Raw genomic sequence first — 13,351 nt, 5'->3', positions numbered from 1 at the left:
AATGTAGCAAAAATTGTTCCTGCTTTATAGACATGAAAATGTTGTCTCACCCTTTTACTGCAGAATTAAGAGATGAAGAAGATGATGATGATTGCTTAATACTTGAGAAAGCAGCAAGAGGGAAAAGACCTATTTTTGAGTGCTTTTGGAATGGACGATTAATACCATATACATCAGTTGAAGAGTGAGTTTTCATTGTTGTGGAATACATTTTTTAGCCTAATCTGTTTCTAATTAAAAATAGATTTTTATACATTATATTCTCATTGCAGTTAATCCTTTCCCCAATTTCTCCCAGATCCTCCCACCCACCTGAGTCTATATCCTTTCTTACTCTCATTAGAAAACAGGCATCTTAAAAAAAAAAGAAGAAAAATAATAAAGTAAGGTAAAATAATAACAAACAAATCTGGCCGGGCAATGGTGGCACACACCTTTAATCCCAGCACTTGGGAGGCAGAGGCAGGTGGATCTCTGTGAGTTCGAGACCAGCCTGTCTACAGAGCTAGTTCCAGGACAGGCTCCAAAGCCACAGAGAAACCCTGTCTCGAAAAACCAAAAAAAAAAACAAAAAAAAAAAAACAAAACAAAAACCCCAAAAAACAAACAAATCTGAATAGGACAAAACAAAATGAGTAGTTAGCCACAGAGACACACATATTCACACACAGAAGAATTACATAAAAACACAAAACCAGAAACCATAATATATATGCAAAAGGCCTGTAAGGTCAAAAAAAATTTTTTAAGGCCCACACAAAGCATAATGAGACAAAACAAAAACAAAAACCTTCTAAACTCTGAAAATCCCATTGAGTTTATTTTGTGTTAGCCATCTGCCGCTTGACTTGTGCCTAGTCTTTAGTGTGTTCTGTAGACCCAGTGATACTCTGTTGGAGAAAACTAATTTTCCATTTATAAATAGTTATTAATTGGAAGATTGCCAATTCTGAGTTAGGAATGGGGGCTTGTGTCCTCTTCCCTCTCATCCTTGGAAGCCATCTAGCTTTCATACATGCCATGACAGTCTCTGAGTTCATTTGTGTTTAGAGGCATGTCCTCCCTTCCCTCCGACTCTTACACTCTTTCTACCTCCTCTTACAGATCCTTCCCTAAGCCCTGAGGGAAGGGATTTGATAGAGACATTTCTTTTAGGACTGAGTGTCCCAAGGCCCTTCCCTCTCCACACACTCTGCAGTTGTGGATCTTGGTATTTGTTCCCATCTCCTGCAGGAGGAAAGCGTCTCTGATGGTTGAGCTTTGAGTAGTGCAGAAGGTAATTAGGAGTAGTTGTGTTGCTGTGTTCTTCTAGCAGAACAGTAGTATTTGGTTTCGCTCAAATCCATGACCTGTCTAGTCGCAGGTTCTAGGCCACCTGAGCTGCATGAAGCATGGGTTCCATCTCATGGAGTGGGCCTTCAAGCCAGTCAGACAGTGGTTGGTTGCTCCTACATCCCTTGTGCTACTGTTTCGCTGGCATATTTTGCAGACAAGTCACCATTGTAGATGCAAGGGTTTGTAACAAGCAGGCTGGTGTTTCTCTTTCTCCTCTGGTAGTGTGCAGAGAGTACCTTCCAGTGCCATGAACACTAGTCAGTAGCGGTGAAGGCACCAGCTTGACTTCTCTGTGTTCTGTGAGTTCTATACATGCTTCTGGAAAGCAACCAATAACCTAGGAAGCTTGGGGGTTTCCGTTGGGCCCCTTTAGCAAACAGCTCGATTACATGTAACCTATTCTGACACTGGAGGTTCATCTCATAGCTAGAGATGTCTGGTGGGGGCTTTGTCTCCCTATTTGGTGATTCCTTTTAGAGTTCTTTTGTATATGTGTATATTTTAAGATGCTTTTACCATAAAATGACCATTTTAATGGCTCTTAGTTTTAACTGTCTCTCCCTGTCTTCCTCCCTTACCCTGCCCTTTCTTCCCCCTTTCCATTTAATCCTTCCGTTCTTGGTCTCACTGCCCCCATCCACCCATAACTGTCTATTCTATTTCCTCTTCCTAGGAAGACTCCATTCCCTGCCTCTAGTCACTTAACTAACCTCTGTGTTACCAGATTAGAGCCTGGTTAGTGAAGACTTAGCAGCTAATATCCACATATAAGAAAAAATACATACCATTTTCTTTTGGGGGTCTGGGTTTGTTAACTTGGGATGAATTTTTTCTAAATCTATTTACCTGCAAGTTTGTTTCATTCCCTCCCTTCCCCCCTCCCTCCCTTCTCCTTCCCTCCCTTGTTCTTTCCGACAGCTGAATAATATCCCATTGTGTAAATGTACAACATTTTTTTTCATCTGTTTATCTGTTGAGGACATTTAGGCTGTTTCCAATTTCTGGGTATTATGAATAAAAATCATGGTTGAGCAAACATCTCTGTAGTAGGTTGCTGAACTCTTAGTGTATGTGCTCACGAGTGCTATAGCTGGACATTGGGGTACACTGATTCCCAGCTTCCTGAGGACTTGCCATACTAATCTCCATCGTGGCTTTATAAATTTGCACTCCTACCGGCAATGGATGAGTTCCCCTTGCCCTACACTCTTGCCAACATTAGCTGTTACTCATTTTATTGATCTTGGCTCTTCAGGCTGGTGTAAGGTGAAATCTCAAAGTAGTTTTGATTTGCCTTACCTTGATGACTAAGGATGTTGAACATTTTTTAAGTGTTCCTCAGCCATTTGAGCTTCCTCTTTTGAGAATTCTCTGCTTAGCTTTGTACCTCATTTTAAAAATTGAGTTGTTTACTTTACATATTTTAGATATCATCCCTCTATTTGATGCATGATTTGTAAAGATATTTTTTCATTCTGTAGGCTCCTCCTGTGTCCAAATTATGGTGTCCTTTGCCATATAGATGGTTTTGTGTTTCATGAAGTCCCATTTATTAATTGTGGATATTAGTGCCTGTGTTAACTATATTCTGTTCAGAAAGTCTTTTCCTGTGCCAGTGAGTTTAAGGCTATCCTCCACTTTCTTTTCTGCCAGGTTCAAGGTATCTGTTTTTAAGTTGAGCTCTTTGATCTATTTGGAGTTGAGTTTTATGCAGGATGATAAATATCTTTCTATATGGATTCTTCACAACCATACAGTTTAACCATTTGTTTAAGATGCTGTCCTTTTTCCAGTATGTTATTTCTGGTTTCTTTGTCAAAAAAATCAGGTGTCCCTAGGTGTGTGGATTTATGTCTGGATCTTCAATCTAATTCTATTTATCAGTATGTCTGTGTTTATGCCAATGCCATGCTATTTTTATTACTATAGTGCAGTTTTGAATAAGGGATGGTGATCTCTCCAGCAGTTATTCATCATCCAGGATTGTTTAGATATCCTGGGTTTTTTGAGTTTCCACATGATGCCGAAAATTGCCCTTTCAAATCCATGAAGAATTGCATTGGAATTTTGATAGGGAGTTCATTGAATTTGTAGATTGTTCTTGGTAGGATAGCTACCCCCCCCCCCCGTATTAATCCATGTGGATGGGCCATCTTTCCAGTCTTCTAATATCTTTGTCGATTTCTTTCTTCAGTGCATTAAAGTTTTTAACATACAAGTCTTTCACTTGCTTGGTTAGAGATACCTCAAAATATTTAATATTATTTGAAGCTATTCTAAAAGGTGATGTTTCCATGATTGCTTTCTTAGTACATTTGTGATTTGTATGTAGGATGTCTGCTCATTTTTGAAAGTAAATTTTATATACAGCTACTTTGCTGGAAGTGTTTATCAGCTGTAGGAGTTCCCTAGTGGAATTTTAAATAGTACCTACTTTTATTTTGTGTGCGTTGGTGTTTTGCTTACATGTATGTCTGTCCGTGGGTGTCAGATCCCCTGCACCTGGAGCTACAGACAGTTATGAGCCACCATGTGGGTGTTAGGAATTGAACCCAGGTCCTCTGGAAGAGCAACCAGTGCTCTTAATTGCTGAGCCATCTCCTCAACCCCCAGCCCCAGTGAAATATTTCAAGTCATTTATTTGTACTATTATATCTTCTGCAAATGAAGATACTTTGGCTTCTTCCTTGATTTCCTTAAGTGTCTTAATTGTTCTAGCTAGGATTTCAAGAGCTATATTGAAGAGATATTGGAGAGAGTGAGCTTTTTGTTTTGTTCCTGATTTTAGTAGAATTTTGATTTTCTGTCCATTTAAGTTGATGTTGGCTAGGAGTTGCAGTAAATTGCTTTTATTATGTTCGGTCATGTCCCTTGTATCTCTCTCCAGGAATTTTAACATCATGGGTGACAGATTTTTGTCAAAGACTTTTTTGGCATACATTGAGATTATTGTTGTTATTGTTTTCTTTCAATTTATTTATAAGATAGGTTACATTTACTAGTTTTCATATGTTGAACCATCCCTGCATCTCTAGGATGAAGCCTACTTGATCATGGTGGTTGATTGCTTTGATGTGTTCTTGGATTTGGTTTGCAAGTGTTTTTTTTTTTTGAGTATTTTTGCATCTATATTCATAAGGAAAATTGGTCTATAATTCTCTTTCATTGTTAATTATGTTGTTTGCGTATCTTGGGTAACTATGGCCTCATAAAGTGAATTGGCCATCGTTCCTTCTGTTTCTATTTTGTGGAATACTTTAGGAGTATTGGTATTGACTCTTCTTTGAAAATCTGATAGAATTCTTTGCTAAAACTGTCTGCTCCTGGATTTTTTTTTTGACGGGGGGGGGCTTTCAATTACTGCTTCTGTTTCACTAGGGGTTATATAGGTCTATTTAAATTATTTACCTGATCTTCATTTAACTTTGGTAAGTAGTACCTATTGAGAAAATTATGTGTTTCTTTTAATGTTTTAGATTTTCCAGTTTGATGGAGTACAGATTTTTAAATATGCCTTTATAATTCTGTGAATTTCCTGTCTTGTGAATTTTCTTTCTTGACACATTTTTTTTTTCAATTTTGAGTTGTTCAGTTTCCAGGAGTTTGTAAATTGTGTGTTGTTTCTATTGTTGATAGCCAGCCTTAGTCTATGGTGATCTTATAGGATCACCTGATTTTCTGATTTCTTGTAGCTTTTGAGATTTTTTGTTTCCAAGTATGTCGTTAGTTTTGGAGAGAGTTCCATGAGGTGCAGAGAAGAAGGTATATTTTTTTTAGTTTGGGTGAGATGGTTTGTAAATATCAGTTAGGTCCACTTGGTTTATGATTTCAGTTTGCTCCAGCATTTCTCCCATTTAGTTTTTTTTTCTTTCTGGATAACCTGACTCTTGGTAAGAGTGAAGTCTCTCGCTATCCGTGTGTGAGGTCAGACTGTGGATTTAGCTGTGGTACTGTTTCTTTTATGAACTTGGGTGCCTTCATGTTTGGTGCACAGCTGTTAAGAACTGAAATGTCGTCTTGGTGAATTTTTCTGAGTGCATAGTGTCCTTCCCTATCTCTTCTAATTAATTTTGGTTTGAAGTCTATTTTTGTCAGATATTAATTTGGCTAAACTTGTTTCTTAGGTCCATTTACTTGAATATTTTTGCCCAAATTTTTGCCCTGAGGTAATATCTATCCTTGAGGTTAAGGTGTGTTTCTTTGACACAGCAGAAAGATTGATCCTCTTTCCATTCTTTAAGTTTGTGTCTTTTTATTGGGAAATTGTGACATTGATGTTAAGAGAGAAATCAGTGATCAGTGTTTATTGATTCCTGTTATGTTATTATGGTGTGAGTTACCCCCCCCCCCTTTGATATTTTTGTCTGGGATTATTTATTCCTTGAGTTCCTTGGGTGTAATTAACATCTTCAGTGTTGCTGTACAAAAGAGTTCCACACTAGCCTGGATAGAATATAACAAAGGTTTACTTATTAAGGGTAAACTGACAGAAAGACTAGTGATCCGCAGTCTTCTGTGTGTGCTGGGAACTGGACCTGAATCCAGCAGTGAAGCGCCCCCCCCCCCCCGCCCCATGCTTTCTGTTTGCATTTTTAATAGTACATAAGACGACCATGCCCAAAGTGAGCCAGAATCTTAAAAGCTGTTGGCTGAAGGAGTTCCCACAGCACTTCAGGTTGAGGTTTTCCTTCTAGTGCTTTCTGTAGAGCTGTATTTGTTTTTTGTTTTCTTTCTTTCTTTCTTTCTTTTTTTTTTTTGGTTTTTCGAGACAGGGTTTCTCTGTGGTTTTGGAGCCTGTCCTGGAACTAGCTCTTGTAGACCAGGCTGGCCTCGAACTCACAGAGATCCACCTGCCTCTGCCTCCCGAGTGCTGGGATTAAAGGTGTGCGCCACCACCGCCCGGCTAGAGCTGTATTTGTAAATACAATTAAATTTGGTTTCATAGTACAATGTTTTTTTTTTTCTCCATATGTTGTAATTGAACATTTTGCTGGGTATAGTAGTCTGGGCTGGCATTTGTTAACCTAATCTTTTTACTGACCAATAATTTTGTTCTGTTGCAGTTTTGACTGGTGTGCTCCTCCTAAGAAGAGAGGGCTTGCCCCAATTGAGTGCTTTAATAGAATATCTGGTGCATTGTTCACTAATGACAAATTTCAGGTCAGCACAAATAAACTGACATTTATGGATCTTGAGCTGAAATTGAAAGATAAGAACACCCTTTTTACAAGAATCTTAAATGGACAGGTATGCCTTTTAAATGTCAAGCTTTGAATATTTGCCAATGATCTCTTCTTAAATAAATGCAGACCTGTACATTAAGCAGCTTTTTACTAATATTTTGTATATTTAGATTCATTTTCTCAAAAGACTACTCTGTTTCAATAATTGAGTTTGTTGAAATAAACATTAAACTCTGTATGTGTGTGCATGTGCATATTCAAGTACACATATCCATGAAGGCCAAAGGAGGGCATCAGTTCTCATACAACTAGACTTACAAGCGTCGACTCACCCAAAGAGCAGCAAGTGCGCTTAACAGCTAAGTCATTTCCTCAGCCCGTTTAATCAGACTTGAATATCATATAATCTCTCTGTCTCTATCTACATACATATATATGTGTGTGTTCAATATTACATAGTACCCCATCAATGTGTAGAACCTTTTTGCTTTGCTGTATCAGTTAAGGTTTTTTTTTAAGGCTTTGGTGATTTTTTTCTTAAGCTTTTAACTGGTCATTACACTAAAATTTTCAAGTTGATTAAATTGTGGATAAAATTTACCTGCCTTTATTAGACACCCTCTACATATATGCACATGCGTGCATGCGCACACACAAACACACACACACATTTGAGAAAAGTCTCATTATGGCAGGCTTGCCTCAAACCTTTTATAGCCTAACCTGGCCTTGAACTCCTGGTCCTCCTGTCTCTGTCTCCCAAGAGTTGGAATTATATGCATATACCACCATACGCAGCTTTAGTAGATCTTAATATTGAGACTTTGTAATCATCAAGCATCTCCACTTAATAACAGCTACCTGTAATTGTGTTGCATGGGAACTGAACATTAACTACTCTCTAAGGCTTTAATAATTTTTTTTTTTTTTACACGGGTTCATGTGCATGTTCCAGGGCATGCATGTAGAGATGAGAGGACAACTTGCTAGAGTCAATTTTTTCTTTCCACTATGTGAGTTCTAAAGATGGAATTTGAGTTTCTGTGCTTGATGATAAGTGTCTTTACTGGCTGAGCTACTTCACTACCCCTTAACTGTTCAAATTTGGTCTTGTTTTGCGAGTTACCAAAGGGTGCATATGCTTATGAAATACTTTTGGATGAAATGTGATTTGAGATTGATCAGATTTAAAATGCATGCACTGGTAATGAAACAAAGTGATCCCATTGTGTATAAATTTTTAAAAGTTTAATAAGACAATTGTGCTCTTTTATACCTACATACCTCAGAGTCATTTACTGTGTGCTACTCTTTCAGTAATGTAATGTAGTGACGAGGCAAGCAGGCCTGCTTTTCATCCCGCACAGGTCCCGCACGGCTAGCTTTACACCCAAAATAACAACACACAAATTGTATTCATTTAAACATTGCCTGGCCCATTAGCTCTAGCCTCTTACTGGCTAACTCTCACATCTTGATTAACCCATTTCTAATAATCTGTGTAGCACCACAAGGTGGTGATTTACCGGGAAGATTCTAACCTGCGTCCATCTTGGGCCAGAGCTTCATGGTGTCTGCCTGACTCTGCTTTCTTTCTCTCAGCATTCTGTTTGGTCTACTCCGCCTATCTAAATTCTGCCTTATCAAAAAGCCCAGGCAGTTTCTTTATTAACCAATGAAAGTAACACATAGACAGATGACCCTCCTACATCAATGTAATACTTAGCTGCCAAAGTACATCACATAACAGTTTCTGTAGGTGTTCATTCTTGTAAGTTAAGTCATTTTAAATTTTGCTTCATTTTTCTGTATAAATATGGCATAAAGAATGTCACAAGGAAAACCTTATTTTATGAAATTTCATAAATTGTTGAAAAGATCTGGCAAGATATTTTAATTTTTACCTAGGTTTTTTGACATGTGATATGTGAAAGGAAAATGAAATGAGCGACTGGTTTCTAAAGCTGTATCTGTTTATCAATATTTCATAGAACATTTTAAATCTTTACAGGAGCAGAGAATGAAAATTGACAGAGAATTTGCTTTATGGCTGAAGGACTGCCATGAAAAGTATGACAAACAAATAAAATTTACACTTTTTAAAGGAGTGATTACACGTCCTGATCTTCCCTCCAAAAAGCAAGGCCCCTGGGCAACATACTCAGCAATAGAGTGGGATGGAAAAATATACAAAGCGGGACAACTGGTAGGTGCAGCCTACGTTCAAATTAAGTTCTTAGTAGAATTGCCAACTATGTTAGGTGCACCAGAGTCTATCAACTACAACAATGCTTATGTTTCTTTGAAGCCTGTAAAGAGTGAAAAAGAAATCAATTTCAATATACAATTTATTGTGCCTTAAAAATTGTGTTTATTGCCAAAGCTGCATTAACAAAGTATTCTTACGTTGTCTTTATTCACTTGGAGTGGCAGTGTTGGATTAATATGTGGTAAAGTAATTTTTAGTTTTAGTTTGTTTTTTTTTTTTTGAGGTTGGATATTTATTTAGTGGGTTATGGAAGGGAAAGGGGAGAAGAGGAGAAAGAGAGAGACAGAGGGGGAAGGGGAGAAGGGAGAGACAGAAGCTGCCTCTTTGAGAAGGAGACTGAAAAGAGTAGTTTTAGTTTTTTAGTTGTATTTTGCTGCTGAAAAGTATTTTCTGATTTTAAATGCATTGTGAACATACAGAGATTGAAATGTGCTTTGTTCTTAGAATATTCTAACCTAAAATTGGGAACAGTAAAGACCTAGGTAAAACAAAGGTGATTTGAATGAAGAGAATGATTAGGAGAGGAGAGAATTTTCTGCCATTGGATGATGCCAGGACTTAGAAGAGCAAATCTATAACATGCTTTGGGTCAAACGTAGTATTTGCAGTAACTTCAAGTGGAAGAAGCTTGGAAATACTCAACAGTTGCCAATTAGGAAGACATGACTTCCCTCTGACTGTGAGGGATGCCATGATAAAGTCCTAGAAGTAGTGAGGGTGGCTAAAGAAGCCGAGGACTGGGGTTTTTATGACATTTAGATGAGGACAGAGGGAGCTGGTGTCAGATGGAAAGGGTATCTGGTGGGCTGAGAGGGAACTAGGAGAACTTAGAGTACCCCTGAAGCCAGGTCAGGTGTTGCAGGGCTGTGATAGAGTAATCAGCTTATCAGCTGCTTCATGGACTTGAGCAAATGCTTTTTAGATATTTCAGCATGGACACACACAATCTTTTCTGAAAAATAAAAAGCATTAAGTTGGTTGTTTTTTTCTTGCTACCTAATGTACATATGAATCAAGATAGCTTATAGTGGTTTTGATTTATTTTAAATTTCTGAAGCTATTGATTCTAGGGAAGACATAGAGATTTTGAGTTTTGAGAGACAATGTCACCATGTGACTTAGGCTGACCTGTGACTGAGTGATCTACTGCCCAGCTCCAAGTGCAGTGATTATAAATAGACCCATCAGACCTGACGCAAAAAGTTCCAAGCCTTTTTTTCTGCAATTCTCTCTGCAGATCAGTTTTCTCTCTCCCTCTCCCCCTCTCCTGTTCTCTCTTCCCTTCCCATTTCTTCTATCTCAAAGTACACACACACACACACACACACACACACACACACACACACACACAGGTTTTGAGCTAATGTATTTGATGGAAATGTTAACTTGTCAAAGTCTATGAACACATGCTTAGATTGACATATCTGCATGAAGAAGCTCCTGTCTTAACACAGATTTGCCACCAGTAAGTGCTAAATCTCACATCTAATTTTCTTGCTTCATTGGTATGAAGTCATTGTGAACAAGAGTGGTTTTCAAATGCATAGCAGTTACATTATTAAACCTTCTTTCTCTTAGAAAATATTAATCTGAGAATTTATGTTAAATATAAGGTCAAGACAGTCAAGACACTGCCTCTCTTTTATGGAAGCATAGTAAGGTTCTTCCTTTATGGTGATCATGATGGAGAAGTGTACGCTACAGGAGGTGAAGTTCAGATCGCAATGGTAAGAAAGCAAGTGACCGATGAGTATTGAAAGTCTCGTGGCACCACTTTTATGTAAATATTGGAATAAAGGGAATGATATTTTAAAATTGGCTTGCGTTTTTCCCTATTTAATGAAGTGATTGCTGTCAGCATAGTTTTCTTTCTGTTCCATAAATTTGCATGTCTTATATATATGCATATAAGTATAAAGTACTTGTACAAAAGGCAAATTTCCACCAGGTTCAGAGACGAGTAATCACTAGACAGAATTTTATTTTTTAAGAATATGTAACTCCACTGGGCAGTTGTGGTGCATGTCTTTAATCCCACCACGTGGGAGTCAGAGGTAGGTGGATCTCTGTGAGTTCAAGGCCAGCCTGGCCTACAGAGCGAGTTCCAGGACAACCAGAGCTAAACAGTGAGATCCTGTCTCGAAAAACAAAACAGAACAAAAATGTAACTCCAGGATAAAAGTTTTCCCCTTACACTTGTTTCTTGTAATTTGGATTTTATAGGATTGTGCAGGTTAAATAGAAACATGAAAACAGGTGCTAGAAGTGGAAGGGGAGGATTGACTCCACACATGCGCCCACGCACGTACTCTATGCAAATGCACCATAATAAATATCTACTTACTATATACAGTGTGCTCTGCCAGCCTGTATGTCTGCATGCCAGACATGGAGCACCAGATCTCATAGATGGCTGTGAGCCACCATGTGGTTTCTGGAAACTTGAACTCAGGACTTCTGAAAGAGCAGCTAGTGTTCTTAAACTCTGAGCCATCTCTAAAGCCCAGTAATAATAATTTTTAAAGATAGATTTTTTTAAAAGTGAAAATAGTCAAGTGTAAGAATAGTTACCCTCATTTGTGTACTTAATTAGGATAAAATTGATGTCTTTGAGAGAAATAAATGGGTTGGTTTGTTTAGTAACAGCTTACTTTAAGTTGTTATCTTTGCAATGTTGGTGTAAATTCTTATTCAGGAACCCCAGGCGCTGTACGATGAAATAAGAACTGTGCCTATTGCAAAGCTGGACAGGACTGTTGCTGAGAAAACAGTAAAAAAATATGTAGAAGATGAAATGGCAAGGTAAGTCAAGTTTCAAAAATCAAGCCTAAACAAAATAATAATTTGGGTTGGGCACAGTGGTACATGTGGGATGCAGAGTCAGGTGAATCTCTATTGAGATTAAAAGCTAGCCTAGTCTACATGGCCGGCCAGCCAGGCCTCCGTAATGATAGCCTGTCTCAAAAAGAAGGGAAATATATATTATAGTTTTTTAATATTAGTACAATATATAATATATAATGCAATATATATAGTATAATTTTTGAATATATTTATTTAAATTCTTGGATCTAAATATATATTTGGAAGTACTATTTAGTATTCTCATACATGTTATGTGCTCTGAAGTGAACTCTTTGACATTAAATATTGAGAGTTGTAGTTAGACAGGAACCTAGATTTTTAGAAAAAGAGAAAACTTGTCTAAAGTGTCACATTTATTTATACCTTAACACAGGCATTGGGGTGGGGGGACTGAAAGCTGGAGGAAACCAGCAATTGTAAGAAATGAAGAACACTAAAAGGAAGAAGCCAGTAAGGTAGAAGCAGCTGTCCCCCTGCCCCAGGACACTGAGGTGAGGGACATTGATGACCAGCCTGAGCTATGCCATATGTTCCAGGACAGCACGTATTGATGTAGAGGATCCTATCGCTGTCACCTTAAAATTGAACAGGAAAAGTAAAGAAAATGAAGTGGATGATGTTTCTATTTCTGGATCAAGCTAGTGATGCTTATTTTATTTTGTCTTTAAAGGGACATTTGTACTGTAAATAAAGAAAAATCACATCTAAGTGTTACTATCAAGGTGGATTTTTATCTTAGCTTTTTATTAGGCATAACAAGATTAGGTTTAACTTCTCAGAATGTAGCAGTAGTACCTAATCTGGTAATTTGCATTTTTCAAATTAATGCTGTAAGTAACTAGATTCACAAAACATTAATGTGCTGTTTTTGTAACAGGCTCCCTGATAGGCTGTCTATAACTTGGCCTGAAGGAGATGAATTATTGCCAAATGAAATTAGGCCTGCCGGAACCCCAATTGGTATGTTTTCTAATATCTCCTCTGTTGGTTTTGTCTGTCTTTTAAAAAATTTGTCTACTTCTAATGTATAAAAACTATAGACTATTGAAATATTACAAGAAGACCTTCCAGACTATTGGTGGGTGGTTGTGACTGTCTTTCTTTTCACATTGGGCATTCTCACAGGTGCACTAAGAATTGAAATACTAAACAAGAAGGGGGAAGCAATGCAGAAGCTCCCAGGGACAAGTCACGGAGGATCAAAGAAGCTGCTGGTGGAACTTAAAGTCATATTACACAGTAAGAATATATATGAGTGTGGACCTTTAGTGAATAGATAAGAAGAATTGAATATCTTAATTTTTGATGACTTTAATCTGGTTAATATAGCAGACTTGGTTAAAGGTACGAAGTAGAAATTAAGGTGCACTCTTCCAAAAAGTCAGGTTGGGCATCTCAAGTGAGTGCCCAAAACTTGGGGGGAAAAGGAGGGGTTTTTGTTTGTTTGTTTGTTTTGTTCTATTATTTTTATTTAGCTATACATTTTTTGCCCACTCTCCTTCCACCCTCCCCTCTGCCCCCCATGTTCCCAATTTACTCAGGACATCTTGTCTTTTTATCCTTCATGCGTAGATCCATGTATGTTAGGGTCTTCTTTGTTATCTAGGTTCTCTAGGGTTGTGGACTGTAGGCTTGTTATTCTTGGCTTTATGAGTGAGTACTTATTAGTGAATACATATTATATTTCTCTTTCTTTATC

The 13,351-nt window shown here is 37.8% G+C and overlaps 1 protein-coding gene across 1 annotated transcript in view; it reads left to right on the top strand.

Moving 5' to 3' along the window:
* Smchd1 (structural maintenance of chromosomes flexible hinge domain containing 1) overlaps positions 1 to 13,351 on the top strand; it is a 137,201-nt gene that overhangs the window by 42,429 nt on the left and 81,421 nt on the right. The window contains exons 11-17 of the mRNA XM_075956462.1: positions 64 to 184; positions 6,399 to 6,582; positions 8,530 to 8,724; positions 10,401 to 10,514; positions 11,483 to 11,589; positions 12,530 to 12,612; positions 12,778 to 12,891. Coding sequence (XP_075812577.1) covers positions 64 to 184; positions 6,399 to 6,582; positions 8,530 to 8,724; positions 10,401 to 10,514; positions 11,483 to 11,589; positions 12,530 to 12,612; positions 12,778 to 12,891 — 918 coding nt within the window. The remainder of the gene's footprint in view (positions 1 to 63; positions 185 to 6,398; positions 6,583 to 8,529; positions 8,725 to 10,400; positions 10,515 to 11,482; positions 11,590 to 12,529; positions 12,613 to 12,777; positions 12,892 to 13,351) is intronic.

The sequence above is a fragment of the Microtus pennsylvanicus genome, chromosome 22 (genome assembly GCF_037038515.1).
Source record: "Microtus pennsylvanicus isolate mMicPen1 chromosome 22, mMicPen1.hap1, whole genome shotgun sequence".
Classification (NCBI taxonomy): Eukaryota; Metazoa; Chordata; class Mammalia; order Rodentia; family Cricetidae; genus Microtus; species Microtus pennsylvanicus.
The sequence above is the reverse complement of the archived record's forward strand: the minus strand, read 5'-3'. Positions and strand labels throughout refer to the sequence as shown.